At 38.8% G+C, this 16166-nt stretch overlaps 1 protein-coding gene across 1 annotated transcript in view; it reads left to right on the forward strand.

The window, feature by feature from the left end:
* Positions 1-248: 248 nt before the first annotated feature.
* The window catches only part of LOC128696746 (U3 small nucleolar RNA-associated protein 15 homolog), a 45331-nt gene continuing 29413 nt past the window's right edge, over positions 249-16166 (forward strand). Inside the window, exons 1-5 of the mRNA XM_070094525.1 lie at positions 249-375; positions 1879-1971; positions 9968-10152; positions 11100-11223; positions 14977-15157. Of these exons, the coding sequence (XP_069950626.1) occupies positions 286-375; positions 1879-1971; positions 9968-10152; positions 11100-11223; positions 14977-15157 (673 nt within the window). The 5' untranslated portion in view covers positions 249-285. The remainder of the gene's footprint in view (positions 376-1878; positions 1972-9967; positions 10153-11099; positions 11224-14976; positions 15158-16166) is intronic.

The raw sequence follows: 16166 nt of genomic DNA on the forward strand, positions 1-16166 counted from the left end.
AATAATAACAATCCACTTAGAGGGATTATGCCTCTTTACTTGTATAGTTTTTTTTAAATAATTAATTTTAATTTAAATTTCCTTGGCTTAAACCAAATTGTCTTTCATTCACCGGGTACTATATTACTCCTACGGGGTCATTGTAATAACACATTAATGTTAATGACCTATGGACGTTTTAACTGTGTGAGTATTTTGAGAATATTGAGTATGCAGGAGGTTTTTTTTTTTTTTTTGTAAGTGATGAATATTTTGAGCCAGTAGGCTCTTACCTCAACAATAACAATGGCTTCCTTCAAGAAGACACTCACACGAGCATACCAAAAATCTAGCACCAAGGCTACCCCAGATATAGCCTACTGGAAGAAATTAGAAGTGTGTAAAGAGTTTATGTTATAGAATAATTTATATATACGCAAACTGATAATCTTGGTTAATATTAGAGAACCCTCGTGACTTGGGTTGTGGGTGCTTGTGACTTAGGTTGTGGGTGCTTGAGAATTGGGTTGTGGGTGCTTGTGACTTGGGTTGTGGGTGCTTGTGACTTGGGTTGTGGGTACTTGAGACTTGGGTTGTGGGTGCTTGTGACTTGGGTTGTGGGTGCTTATGACTAGGGTTGTGGGTGCTTGAGAATTGGGTTGTGGGTGCTTGAGAATTGGGTTGTGGGTGCTTGAGAATTGGGTTGTGGGTGCTTGTGACTTGGGTTGTGGGTGCTTGAGACTTGGGTTGTGGGTGCTTGTGACTTGGGTTGTGGGTGCTTGTGACTTGGGTTGTGGGTGCTCGCAGCTTGATTGTGGGTGCTCATGGCATGGTTATGGGTTCTTGTGACTTGGTTGTGGGTGCATGTGTCTTGGGTTGTGTGCTCATGTCTTGGATTGTGGGTGGTTGTGGCTTTGTTGTGGGTGCTCGTGGCTTGGTTGTTTTTTGCTTGTGGCTTGGCTATGGGTACTCATGGTTAGTAAGCTTATCTAGATACATTTACACAAGTTTTGTCTGATGATAATTATCTTTCATTTGATAGTAACAGATGTGTAACTTACCTAGGATAACCCCATAAAAGTCTAAGTGACTTGTTTCCAAAGTGACTTACTTGGCTGTGGGTGCTCGTGACTTGGTTGGTAGCATCCTCAGCTGAGGGACCAGGAATATCTTTCTGGTATAGGGGCAATGTTGGGCATGTTTCCTTATGTCTCCTATCCCTTTTTATCTAGCAATAAGTAGGTACCTGGGTGTTAGTCGACTGTTGTGGGTTGTGTCCTGGGGAAGAAGATTAAAGGACCCTCAATAGAAATAAGACAGACAGTCCCTGATGATACACTGGCTTTTTGGGTTATCCTGGGTGGCTAACCCTCCTGGTTAATAATCTGAACTAAATATTATCTTAAAGGGGAGGGGGGATGGAAGCCTTGAAGTTGGTGATTGGCTCTTGATTGAAGGAATTGGAGTTACCTCTCTCCTTATTAGCATCAAACATCAGACATGACTGCCTCCCATTTCCTGTGTGTTGCATGATTCCCATGGGTTTAATATTTACTTATTTGTAATTAATCTTGCACTTCTAGGTGTCAGATATGCACATTGTATGCCCTATGAATATAGGGCATGAAGGTATTGCCTCCTAGTTTTATAAATTTGTATCGCTCAGTGTTCAGTTTACAATTTTGGCATCACACGGTTAAAGAAGCACAAATAATTTTTATAACTATAAAATATGACAACTTTCAGTAGAATTAAAATACCCAGCATCGTAATTTTTGTGTATTTTTGTTTTGAAGTAATGAGATGTAAATAATTTTGAATAACCTTAATTTTGTTTTGTCTTTTATGCATAATTTATGTAGGACATTTTGTTGTATTAAAACTTATTCATAATATCAGTTTCCAGTGACAGTAAAGGAATTTACAGCCATTGATTATGTGGACGTGAGCCCTGTGGACCCTTACTATATTGCTGTTACATCTGGCCCAAAGGTGAGGAGATAACATGGTAGAAATTGTTTTATAGTACAGTGGATTCCCTACTTGCGAGCGCATCCATGTGTGAGTTTTTCCAAATACGAGCAGTTGATGGGTCGATTTTTTGCTTCCATGTGCAAGCGAAAATCCCATAAGCAAGCAGACCTCAAGGGAGGTTCCTTGATGCTGGTGAGGGGCTCTTGCTCTTGATCTAGGGAATAGGATCTCATTTGTTTGTTGGACTATCTTATTGAAACTTGGGCAATGTTTGATGGAAAGATGCTTCTTAACGTGCACCAAAAGTGAAAGAAATCAGAGCATAAATAATGGAGTTCACTTCTCAGCAATTAGGCACCCCTTAGCTGTATATTCGTATGGTTTTTATGGTTGTATTCTCGTTTTTTTTTTGGCCTCATTTGATAGAATGGAAGATATATTACAGAAATAGATATGATTTTGATTGCTTTCACAACAAAAAGTACCTTGAAATTGAGCTCACTGTAGGAGAAATGTTCGATTCCTTGGCTATGTTCAAGAGTAAACAAATGATGTCACTGTCTATTTCAGTATGCAGTCATGAATGGGTTGACATTATTTATACAATCATTACAATAATGCAGTAGTCTGCATAACAGTAAATCTTCTATTTTTTGTGTGAATAAAAATTACAAATTACAGTACATACAGTGGACCCTCAACCAGCGATATTAATCCGTTCCTGAGAGCTCATCGTTAATCAAAATAATCGTTAGTCAAGTTAATTTTCCCCATAAGAAATAATGGAAATCAAATTAATCCGTGCAAGACACCCCAAAGTTTTGAAAAAAAAATTTTTTACCACATGAAATATTAATTTTAATACACACAAACTGAAGAAGACATGCACAGTTACATGATACTTACCTTTATTGAAGATCTGGTGATGATTGATGGGATGGGAGGAGGAGAGACCATTGATCTTCTTACTGTTTAGAAGGGGAATCCCCTTCCATTAGCACTTGAGGTAGCAAGTCTTTTTCTGGGGTTACTTCCCTTGTTCTTTTAATGCCACTAGGACCAGCTTCAAAGTCACTGGACTTCTGTCGCACAACATATCTGTCCATAGATACCTGTACCTCTCGTTCCTTTATGACTTTCCTAAAGTGGCTCACAACATTGTCAGTGTACAGGTTGCCAACACGGCTTGCAGTAGCTGTGTCAGGGTGATTTTCATCAAAAAAGGTTTGCACTTCAAGCCACTTTGCACACATTTCCTTAATCTTAGAAGTAGGCAACTTCTTCAATTTCTCTCTCCCCTCCTCCGAAGCAGTTTCCTCAGGTCTGCCCTCTTGCTGTTCAAGATGATCTAGCAGCTCATCAGTGGTTAGTTCTTCATTGTCCTCCTCCACCAGCTCTTCCACATCCTTCCCACTAACCTCCAACCCCAAGGACTTCCCCAGTGCCACAATGGATTCCTCAACTGGCATAGGATTCTCAGGGTTAGCCTCAAACCCTTCAAAATCCCTTTTGTCTACACATTCTGGCCACAGTTTTTTCCAAGCAGAGTTCAAGGTCCTCTTAGTCACTTCCTCCCAAGCCTTACCTATAATGTTTACACAATTGAGGATGGTAAAATGATCTTTCCAAAACTCTCTTAGAGTCAGTTGAGTTTCTGAGGTCACTACAAAGCACCTTTCAAACATAGCTTTTGTGTACAGTTTCTTGAAGTTGGAAATGACCTGCTGGTCCATGGGCTGCAGGAGAGGAGTGGTATTAGGAGGCAAAAACTTCACCTTAATGAAGCTCATGTCCCTAGAAAGTCGCTCTGCCAAGTCTGAAGGATGACCAGGAGCATTGTCTAATACCAGGAGGCACTTAAGGTCTAATTTCTTTTCAATTAGGTAATTTTTCACATTGGGGGCAAATGCATGGTGTAACCAGTCATAGAAAAAGTCCCTAGTGACCCATGCCTTACTGTTTGCCCTCCACAGCACACACAAATTAGCCTTGACGACATTGTTTTTCCTGAACACTCTGGGAGTTTCAGAGTGATACACCAATAAAGGCTTCACTTTGCAACTACCACTAGCATTGGCACACATCAACAGAGTAAGCCTGTCTTTCATAGGCTTATGTCCTGGGAGTGCCTTTTCCTCCTGAGTAATGTACGTCCTGCTTGGCATTTTCTTCCAAACAGGCCTGTTTCGTCGCAATTAAACACTTGTTCAGGTTTCAGTCCTTCACTGTCTATGTACTCCTTGAATTCCTACACATATTTTTCAGCCGCTTTGTGGTCCGAACTGGCAGCCTCACCATGCCTTATCACTATGAATGCCACTACGCTTCTTAAATCTCTCAAACCAACCTTTGCTGGCCTTAAATTCACTCACATCACTAGTTGCTGGCATTTTTTTAATTAAATCGTCATGCAACTTCCTAGCCTTTTCACATATGATCGCTTGAGAGATGCTATCTCCTGCTATCTGTTTCTCGTTTATCCACACCAATAAGAGTATCTCAACATCTTCTACCGCTTGCGATCTCAGTTTCGAAAACAGAGTTGCACCTTTGGCAAGAACAGCTTCCTTGATTGCCGTTTTCTTGCCCACAATAGTAGTGATGGTTGATTGGGGTTTATTATACAACCTGACCAGCTCAGAGACATGCACTCCATTTTCATACTTAGCAATGATCTCTTTCTTCATCTCCATAGTAATTCTCACCCTTTTTGCTGTAGGGTTGGCACTAGAAGCTTTCTTGGGGCCCATGGTGACTTATTTTGCAGGTGCAATCACTACAAAGGCTGTGATAATATGAAATGTTCCAGTTGTATGTTTGGAAGCGACCGCGGTGGCTGGCTTGTAAACACTGGCACCCACAGGACAAGTGAGGCGCGCTCAGGCCAAAGTGGACGCGTCTCATACGGAACGAATAGCGCTGGTCGGGTTTTTAAGCGCTAGTCGCAAAATTTTTGCGTTAAAATGTATCGCTAGTCAGATTTATCGTTAATCGATGCCATCGCTGGTTGAGGGTCCACTGTAAATTGTAATAATAATAATAATAATAATAATAATAATAATAATAATAATAATATGTATAATATGTATTAGTAATACGTACATATAATAAATGCTGGTTTCTTTTTCTGTCTCATAAACACGCTAAGATAACAGGGATATCTTGCTACTCCTACTTACACTTTGGTCACACTTCACAGACACGCACATGCATATATATATATACATACATCTAGGTTTTTCTCCTTTTTCTAAATAGCTCTTGTTCTTTTTTATTTCTTCTATTGTCCATGGGGAAGTGGAAAAGAATCTTTCCTCCGTAAGCCATGCGTGTCGTATGAGGCGACTAAAATGCCGGGAGCAATGGGCTAGTAACCCCTTCTCCTGTATACAATTACTAAAAAAGAGAAGAAGAAAAACTTTATAAAACTGGGTTGCTTAAATGTGCGTGGATGTAGTGCGGATGACAAGAAACAGATGATTGCTGATGTTATGAATGAAAAGAAGTTGGATGTCCTGGCCCTAAGCGAAACAAAGCTGAAGGGGGTAGGAGAGTTTCAGTGGGGGGAAATAAATGGGATTAAATCTGGAGTATCTGAGAGAGTTAGAGCAAAGGAAGGGGTAGCAGTAATGTTAAATGATCAGTTATGGAAGGAGAAAAGAGAATATGAATGTGTAAATTCAAGAATTATGTGGATTAAAGTAAAGGTTGGATGCGAGAAGTGGGTCATAATAAGTGTGTATGCACCTGGAGAAGAGAGGAATGCAGAGGAGAGAGAGAGATTTTGGGAGATGTTAAGTGAATGTATAGGAGCCTTTGAACCAAGTGAGAGAGTAATTGTGGTAGGGGACTTGAATGCTAAAGTAGGAGAAACTTTTAGAGAGGGTGTGGTAGGTAAGTTTGGGGTGCCAGGTGTAAATGATAATGGGAGCTCTTTGATTGAACTTTGTATAGAAAGGGGTTTAGTTATAGGTAATACATATTTTAAGAAAAAGAGGATAAATAAGTATACACGATATGATGTAGGGCGAAATGACAGTAGTTTGTTGGATTATGTATTGGTAGATAAAAGACTGTTGAGTAGACTTCAGGATGTACATGTTTATAGAGGGGCCACAGATATATCAGATCACTTTCTAGTTGTAGCTACACTGAGAGTAAAAGGTAGATGGGATACAAGGAGAATAGAAGCATCAGGGAAGAGAGAGGTGAAGGTTTATAAACTAAAAGAGGAGGCAGTTAGGGTAAGATATAAACAGCTATTGGAGGATAGATGGGCTAATGAGAGTATAGGCAATGGGGTCGAAGAGGTATGGGGTAGGTTTAAAAATGTAGTGTTAGAGTGTTCAGCAGAAGTTTGTGGTTACAGGAAAGTGGGTGCAGGAGGGAAGAGGAGCGATTGGTGGAATGATGATGTAAAGAGAGTAGTAAGGGAGAAAAAGTTAGCATATGAGAAGTTTTTACAAAGTAGAAGTGATGCAAGGAGGGAAGAGTATATGGAGAAAAAGAGAGAAGTTAAGAGAGTGGTGAAGCAATGTAAAAAGAGAGCAAATGAGAGAGTGGGTGAGATGTTATCAACAAATTTTGTTGAAAATAAGAAAAAGTTTTGGAGTGAGATTAACAAGTTAAGAAAGCCTAGAGAACAAATGGATTTGTCAGTTAAAAATAGGAGAGGAGAGTTATTAAATGGAGAGTTAGAGGTATTGGGAAGATGGAAGGAATATTTTGAGGAATTGTTAAATGTTGATGAAGATAGGGAAGCTGTGATTTCGTGTATAGGGCAAGGAGGAATAACATCTTGTAGGAGTGAGGAAGAGCCAGTTGTGAGTGTGGGGGAAGTTCGTGAGGCAGTAGGTAAAATGAAAGGGGGTAAGGCAGCCGGGATTGATGGGATAAAGATAGAAATGTTAAAAGCAGGTGGGGATATAGTTTTGGAGTGGTTGGTGCAATTATTTAATAAATGTATGGAAGAGGGTAAGGTACCTAGGGATTGGCAGAGAGCATGCATAGTTCCTTTGTATCAAGGCAAAGGGGATAAAAGAGAGTGCAAAAATTATAGGGGGATAAGTCTGTTGAGTGTACCTGGTAAAGTGTATGGTAGAGTTATAATTGAAAGAATTAAGAGTAAGACGGAGAATAGGATAGCAGATGAACAAGGAGGCTTTAGGAAAGGTAGGGGGTGTGTGGACCAGGTGTTTACAGTGAAACATATAAGTGAACAGTATTTAGATAAGGCTAAAGAGGTCTTTGTGGCATTTATGGATTTGGAAAAGGCGTATGACAGGGTGGATAGGGGGGCAATGTGGCAGATGTTGCAAGTGTATGGTGTAGGAGGTAGGTTACTGAAAGCAGTGAAGAGTTTTTACGAGGATAGTGAGGCTCAAGTTAGAGTATGTAGGAAAGAGGGAAATTTTTTTCCAGTAAAAGTAGGCCTTAGACAAGGATGTGTGATGTCACCGTGGTTGTTTAATATATTTATAGATGGGGTTGTAAGAGAAGTAAATGCGAGGGTCTTGGCAAGAGGCGTGGAGTTAAAAGATAAAGAATCACACACAAAGTGGGAGTTGTCACAGCTGCTCTTTGCTGATGACACTGTGCTCTTGGGAGATTCTGAAGAGAAGTTGCAGAGATTGGTGGATGAATTTGGTAGGGTGTGCAAAAGAAGAAAATTAAAGGTGAATACAGGAAAGACTAAGGTTATGAGGATAACAAAAAGATTAGGTGATGAAAGATTGGATATCAGATTGGAGGGAGAGAGTATGGAGGAGGTGAATGTATTCAGATATTTGGGAGTGGACGTGTCAGCGGATGGGTCTATGAAAGATGAGGTGAATCATAGAATTGATGAGGGAAAAAGAGTGAGTGGTGCACTTAGGAGTCTGTGGAGACAAAGAACTTTGTCCTTGGAGGCAAAGAGGGGAATGTATGAGAGTATAGTTTTACCAACGCTCTTATATGGGTGTGAAGCGTGGGTGATGAATGTTGCAGCGAGGAGAAGGCTGGAGGCAGTGGAGATGTCATGTCTGAGGGCAATGTGTGGTGTGAATATAATGCAGAGAATTCGTAGTTTGGAAGTTAGGAGGAGGTGCGGGATTACCAAAACTGTTGTCCAGAGGGCTGAGGAAGGGTTGTTGAGGTGGTTCGGACATGTAGAGAGAATGGAGCGAAACAGAATGACTTCAAGAGTGTATCAGTCTGTAGTGGAAGGAAGGCGGGGTAGGGGTCGGCCTAGGAAGGGTTGGAGGGAGGGGGTAAAGGAGGTTTTGTGTGCGAGGGGCTTGGACTTCCAGCAGGCATGCGTGAGCGTGTTTGATAGGAGTGAATGGAGACAAATGGTTTTTAATACTTGACGTGCTGTTGGAGTGTGAGCAAAGTAACATTTATGAAGGGATTCAGGGAAACCGGCAGGCCGGACTTGAGTCCTGGAGATGGGAAGTACAGTGCCTGCACTCTGAAGGAGGGGTGTTAATGTTGCAGTTTAAAAACTGTAGTGTAAAGCACCCTTCTGGCAAGACAGTGATGGAGTGAATGATGGTGAAAGTTTTTCTTTTTCGGGCCACCCTGCCTTGGTGGGAATCGGCCGGTGTGATAATAAAAATAAAACATATAATAATAATAATAGTATAATAATATAATTTAATAATAATATAATACGTATAATAATATATATATATAATAATAATGTACTACATGACAATAATTATAATAATAGACGGCTTCAAAAGGCCATCACTAGATGGCAGAGGGAGTGGTTGTGGCTGCCTCCACCTGTTACATAATGACATATTTTATTCATTCTAGAGTATATATCAGGTTTCTATGTTATTTATATTGTTTATGTCATATTAGATGAATTTTGATAGATAATTAAGCCATAGAGTTGATATTAGGGAAATTATTGTAATACAGAATTCCACTGGAACAGATTAATTGCATTTCAGTTAATTTAAATCAGGAAAATTGACTCTGTAAATGAGCAAATCCAGTTGCAAGCAAGGTCACGGAACGGATTAAACTCGCAAGTAGAGGTTGCACTGTGCTTAATAGAGAACTTTCACAGATCTTTCACTTCAGTCCTATTGAAATTTCAGAGGACATCAGACTAGTGAATATTTACAGTTTGCAAGTGAATAAATTCATAATTATTCTGCAGATGTTAGAAGAGCTTAATTTTTTCTCAAAATTCTCATGCACTAATAGTATGGAGAGTGTTTGCTTTGTTTCAGATTAACAGTTACAAACTACATAGCCACTGACTTTTTTTTTTTACTGTCTGCTTATTAGTTACTCTTGCTCTTGCTCAGTCCTGAATAGATATGTTAAATTAGGCACACTTATTCTTTTCATTCATTTATTTCAAACTTAGTTATGCTGTGTGGAGATTATGAATCTTTGGATTTTATATAGCTAGTATTTGAACTATTCATGATTATTAAAAAAATTCATGACAGTGCTAATACACTGTGCTAATACCTTGTAATAAAGATTAATAGTAATTTATACATGAGGGAAGTTAACTGTATTTCCTAATTTCATAAGTTGTTACCCAAAACCTGTAACAACTTGGGTATGATACACTGCACAGTCAGTATTAATTGAAGTAGATGTTTCACAGCATTATAATTGTGGTTCCTACAGACCACTTTGATTATTGGTCTGTTCCTGAAACCTTTGTACTTGTCCAGATACACTTAGGAAACTATTTAGTTTGGAAAGATTTTGCTATTTTAAAGTTTATGCACTAATTACCTCTTGCAATTAAAGATAATTTCCAAGGTATATAAAATGTCTCCTTCATCTATGTATCATGTTTCTATTTTCCTTGTTATTCCTTGCAAGGAATGCTGTACTGTACCTATATTTTGAATGGCAATTGAATTCACCAGTGCTCTCCTTTCTGAACCTTTATTTTGTTCATTTTCAAATTAAGCAAAAGTACCTGTGCTATTGAACTTGAAAATGTTTGCAGCCTTTGTGAATACTGTATGAGATATGGACTTAATTCTTTTCTCAGATTGACATTTACCACAGGCAAGCAACACAAGTGTGGCGAACTATTACTAGATTTCAGCGTTTAGCATATGGTGGAAAGTTTAAACAAGACGGCCAACTACTCTTGGCTGGTTCAGAAGATGGCCAGGTTAAACTTTTTAATTACAAACAAAAGCAGCTTCTTAGATTATTTAAAGGACATGAGGGGTAAGTTTATTTTTTAAACAGATATGTTCCTTCAAATACTTTTAAGGGTTGATGGCATGCAGGAGTTGATTTTTTTATGTATTGCATTTAGAGCAGTATTGTATATGGGAGATTAAAAAATTGCAAAGATTGGTGGACAAGTTTTGGAGTATGTTTAAAAGGAAGATATTGAAAATGTGCACAGAAAAATCAGGTGACAAGACAAAAAATTAAGGCATTGAAAAATTGGATGTCAGATTGGAAGGAAATAGTATAGAGAGAGTGAATATGTTGAGATACAGGTCTCCCTTGCCTTATGCAAAAAATGCATTTCAGGTCTTTGGCACATTAAGTGAATTTGCCTGAAATGAATCCATTATAAGCTTACTAGATTTACTATTACCAAATCTGTCTTCCTTTCATATTTATGAACGTCAGTATATATTAGTTTATAGTGATATTTAAGGAGATATTGTTAAAAAAGCCCTGGACATAAGTGATCGCATGAAAGGCAATTTATTCTGCATTTAGAGGGTTTCTGGTAGAAATGGGGTTGCCACACATAAGTGAATTCACACATGGATGTACTCTTGGTGCGGGAGCAGAACTCGAGTCCTGCTTATACACCACAGCTGGAAAGATGGTGATTTAGTGAATGTTGGTGAATGTGTTTCCTTCTTGGGGTCACTCTGTCATGGTGGGAGACAGCCTTTGAGTTAAAAAAAATATATATACGTATGTGCCTATGTATGAATGTATTTATTCCTGTAGCTCATTTTGGTGCTCATTTTCCCTCTATGTTCTCTTCTAGGTTCATCTCTGGTAAAAAGCTTATCCTTGTTGGTCCTGTGAATGCTCTGAAGTATTTATGTTATACAGTATTCTGTCTTGTTCTTTGTTCTTTTAGCATTTTTATTTACTTTGAAATTTTGTTGTTTTTTCACTCATATACCATCTTATGTTTACAGTCCCACCCATCGTGTTGACTTCATCCCGAATTTGCCTCAGATTGTTACCTTCTCTGATGACAAAACTGCCATTGTATGGGACATGAGTGATGAAAGCAGAATCTGCACTCTCTCTGGACATACGGTATAATCAATCACTCATATATAAAATAATTCTAATGAAATTATGCAGTTTCCTGATTCTCTGTAAATAATTAGGGATGAATATTTTTACAAGTAGATCCTGGTATATTTTTTAAATCTTGAAAGATTAAAAGAAAGTTTACCCAATTCTTAGGAAAACATATATTTACTTGGTCAGGGAGGAAAAAATGGCAGGACAGTCAGTTAGTAAGTAGGGAGGGCAGATGGGTGGCCACACACAAGGACCAGGATGTTGTCATTTATATTCAAGTAAAATTAAAATAAAATATATTGAAATTTGTTTTAAGAGGATGACATTTCTTAATGTACACTACATTATATTCTTCATTTTCATCATTCTTGTATTGCAAAGCTTCATGATTTTCTGTACAGGAGGGCCCTCCTTACAAAGGAGGTCGAGTTCCGGGCTGCTGCTCTAAAGTGCATATAACAGCCTGATAGCATGTTTACACTATCATATATTAGGTGAGATATATAGCTAGCCCTAAAAAGTGCATATACAGTGGACCCCTGGTTATCATAATTAATCCGTTCCAGAGAAAGTGACTAAACCCGAATCTGACGATTTCCGAATTAATTTTCCCTATAAGAAATAATGTAAATCCAATTCCAGACACCCAAAAGTATTAAAAATAAATAATTATTTTACATGAAATATACATTTACCTGCACAGAAAACAATGAGACATGCAGAATAAAACAATAAATTGATATTTACCTTTATTGAAGACTTGTTGATGAGTGATGAAATGGGAGGAGGGGAGAGGATGGAGGTGTACTAATGTTTGGAAGGGGAATCCCCCTCCATAATGACTTTAGGTACCAAGTCCTTTTCCGGGGTTACTCCCCTTCTTTGTTTTTTAATGCCATTAGGACCAGCTTGAGAGTCACTGGACCCCTGTCGCTCAAAAAAGTGTTCCAGGGAGGTCTGTATCTGACGTTTCTTTAAAATTTCCCTAAAATGGGGCACGACATTGTCATTGTAAATGTTGCCAACACGGCCTGCAACAGCTTTGTCAGGGTGATGTTCATTCATAAATGTTTGCACCTCACTCCACTTTGCACAAATGTCCCTCTTCTTTGAAGAAGGCACCTTCCTCCATCCCTCTTTCTCCTCTGAAGCAATTTCCTGAGTTGTGGTCTGTTGCTGTTGCAGATGACGGCCTTGCAGCTCTTCATTGGTTAGCTCCTCATTGTGGTCCTCCACCAACTCTTCCACATCCTCGCCACTCACATCCAACCCCATGGAAGTCCCCAGTGCCACAATACTTTCCACAACTGCCATAGGCTCATCAGGGTCAGCCCCAAACCCTTCAAAATCCCTCTCTTGGACACATCCTGGCCACAGTTTTCTCCAAGCAGAGTTCAAAGTCCTGGAAGTCACTCCCTCCCAAGCCTTACCTATAAGGTTTATGCAGTGGAGGATACTGAAGTGATCTTTCCAAAACTCTCTTAGGGTCAAGTGAGTGTCTGAGGTCACATCAAAGCACCTTTGAAACATTGCTGTGGTGTAGAGTTTTTTGAAGTTTGAAATGATCTGCTGGTCCATGGGCTGGAGGAGAGATTGGTATTAGGGGGCAAGAACTTCACTGTGATGAAGCAAAACTCCTTCACCATTTGCTCTTCCAATCTGGAGGATGAGCAGGTGCATTGTCCATTACCAGGAGGCACTTGAGTTCCAATTTATTTTCCAGGAGGTATTTCTTCACACTGGGGTCAAACACTTCATTGAGCCAATCAAGGAAAATGTCCCTCGTGACCCATGCCTTACTGTTTGCCTTCCACATCACACACAATTTACTCTTGGTGACACTGTTTTTTTTTGAACACTCTGGAATTTTCAGAGTGATCCACCAGTAAAGGCTTCACTTTGAAATCCCCAGTAGCATTACTACAGAACATGAGAGTTAGCCTGTCTTTTATAGGCTTATGTCCTGGGAGTGCCTTTTCCTCCTGTGTGATGTAGGTCCTCTTTGGCATTTTCTTCCAAAAAGGGCCTCTTTCATCACAATTGAACACTTGTTGGGGTTTGAATTGTTCAGCCTCTATTGTACCCCTTGAATTCCTGAACATATTTTTCAGCTGCATATTTGTCAGAACTTGCAGCATCACCATGCCTTACCACACTGTGTATACCACTATGATTCTTAAATCTCTCAAACCAGCCTTTGCTGGCCTTAAATTCACTAACATCAGCACTAGTTCCAGGCATTTTCTTTATGAGATCGGCATGCAACTGCCTTGCCTTTTCACAAATTATCGTCTGCATAACACTATCTCCAGATAATTGTTTCTTGTTGGTCCACACCAACAACAAAGCCTCCACATCTTCCAGTATTTGCGATCTCTGTTTTTTAAGTATATTTGCACCTTTCACAACAACAGCTTCCTTGATTTCCTTTTTCTTGGCCACGATAGAAGCAATGGTTGTATGGGGTTTGTTATACGACCTGGCAAGCTCTGCCACACGTATTCCACTTTTGCAATGATGGCTTTCTTGAATTCTAGTGTTTCTCACCTTCTTTACCAAAGGGCTGGCACTAGAAGCTTTCTCTGGGTCCATGATGGCTTATTTAGCAGTTACAAGCACTAAAAAGAATGGAATAATACAAAAAGTATTGTATGAATGTGTGTGATCTTGTTCACTGGCTGATAAACAATGGCACACTGACTGTAATTGGTGTGTTGGGCCGCTCGGGCCACGCAGACACGTTCGGGACGAATTACTACAGGTGCCATCCGACTTAAAACCAAACTTGGTTCCGACCAACCGGTCATAAGTCAAAATGGACGTAAGTCACACCATACTACTGAATATCAACACCACACTTTTGTAATGATTTGATTTTATTGTTTTATTTTGGTATTTCAGTTTTTACTTTACTTTTTATGCTGTTAGTACTGTATTTTATACTGTAAGGTTTAGGATAAACACTGTGTACAATGCAAACAGTTGTTTATTTCCCAAAAATTTGGCATAAAAAACATGGTCGTAAGTCGAGCAGGTTGTAAGTCAGATGGTAGGGGTATTTCCGAGCTCACTGACAATCACCGAGCCGACGTTTTGACAAAAAAAACGTTACTACATATTTCCGAATATTACGAAATCCGACGACTATGAAATCCAGGGTCCACTGTACAGTACACACATTTCTTACCTTGAAATATTTTTGTTCTTAGCTTATAGTGAGTGGTGAATGTATTTATTGTAGGAAGTCTGAATAAATGGAGAAAGGCTATAAATAAAAACTGCTGTATTAGTGAAATGCTGTATGACGAAGTGCTGTAAAGCAGGGCCTGCCTGTACTTGTATTACAGTATAAAAATTTATGTAGTAGATTGACTTGTCTCAACTTCCTGTTAAAGCAATATTCAAAGATTCTGAAAAATTATTTAAAACTATGGTCAGTATATTCTATGTGCTGGTTTTACAGAGATAAAAATACAGCTATTGCCACTTGATTGCATGAGGAACAAGGGTGTAAAAGATATGAAGACTGCCCTTAACAAGCATAGATATAAGAGGAAGTAGATGGGTAATAAGAGGAGTAGATAGAGAAGTGAGAGTAAGGGGAAAAGCTCAGGAATGGAAAACAATATTTATCAGTTATACATTTTTATTTATTAAAGAGTGTTGTAGCAGCAGAGAGGATGGAACACATTCCTGGGGGGAAGTGGGGTAGCCAAAGAAAAAAATGTGTGATAGAAATGTTTACATTTTTTTTTTTTTCAGGATTTTATTCGGGCTGGAATGGCAAGTCCAGCATCGGAAAACATCCTTCTCAGTGGTTCATATGACCACACAGTTAAGCTGTGGGACACACGTACAGCAAGCAGCGTCCTCACTGTCGACCATGGGGCTCCAGTTGAGAGCCTTGTATGTTTTCCATCAGGCGGAGTTTTTGTTTCAGCAGGTATACTTTCTTTTCATATTTAACCCCTTAGCTGTGGCATACTCGAAAAAAAAATTCCTTTGTGTGCAGAGCAGGATACTGAATTTTTTTCCTTTCAGATTGAAAGATTGTATTTTTATGAATCAGATAAAACCTAAAATGAGTGGAATTTCATAAAAACTTACAATTTTATGGTGCTTTTGAAGTTGAAAAAATAATCACTTGGCAACAGCAGGGTAAATGCACCAGCGATGTTTTCATTTTACAATTTATTGATACAAATTATGATTGTTTGTAAATTATTTATTGTATTTATAGTTGAACACTATATACCTTTGTTTCTTATCATATTAGTAGTGTTTGAAGGTATTTTGGTACTTCAAAGATGAGGAAATACTTAGCCCAGCATTGCTTCACTTGGAATATAAAGTGTCTTTTATTTACTATGTTTATTGGTTCATACACATTTTGTAATACTGTACAATGTCTTTATCTGGTTATTTGTATTTTATAGCTTTTTCCACTATTTACAACCTTTGTTCACTGTCAGACATTATGACTATTATATAAGCACACTTAACCCTTTGAGGGTCCGTCCCGTAGTTCTACAGCTTTGAAGCCAGGATCCAAGCCGTAGTTCTACACCACGAGCTCAGCTCACTCAGATACACTGTGAGCGGTAAATTTGGTAAGTGTGCACCACATAAAACAAATCCTGCAGCACACAGTGCATAATGAAAAAAAAAATCCGACTGTATTTTTGAATTAAAACAGCGACTTTGCAGTGCTTTCTTGTATGTTTTTTAGAGTTGTATTTGCTGTTTCTTGGTCTAATTTGATAGAATGGAAGATATTCTACAGAAATTGAGATGATTTTGATTGGTTTTAGTACTGAAAATGGCTTGAAACTGAGCTCAAAGTAGTAGAAATGTTCAATTTATGCCGATGGTCAAGAGTAAACAAATGATGTCATGTGTGGGTCTAATATACGTTCATGAATGTGCTGATATTATTTATACAATTATTACAA

This window comes from Cherax quadricarinatus, chromosome 46 (genome assembly GCF_038502225.1).
Source record: "Cherax quadricarinatus isolate ZL_2023a chromosome 46, ASM3850222v1, whole genome shotgun sequence".
NCBI lineage: Eukaryota > Metazoa > Arthropoda > Malacostraca > Decapoda > Parastacidae > Cherax > Cherax quadricarinatus.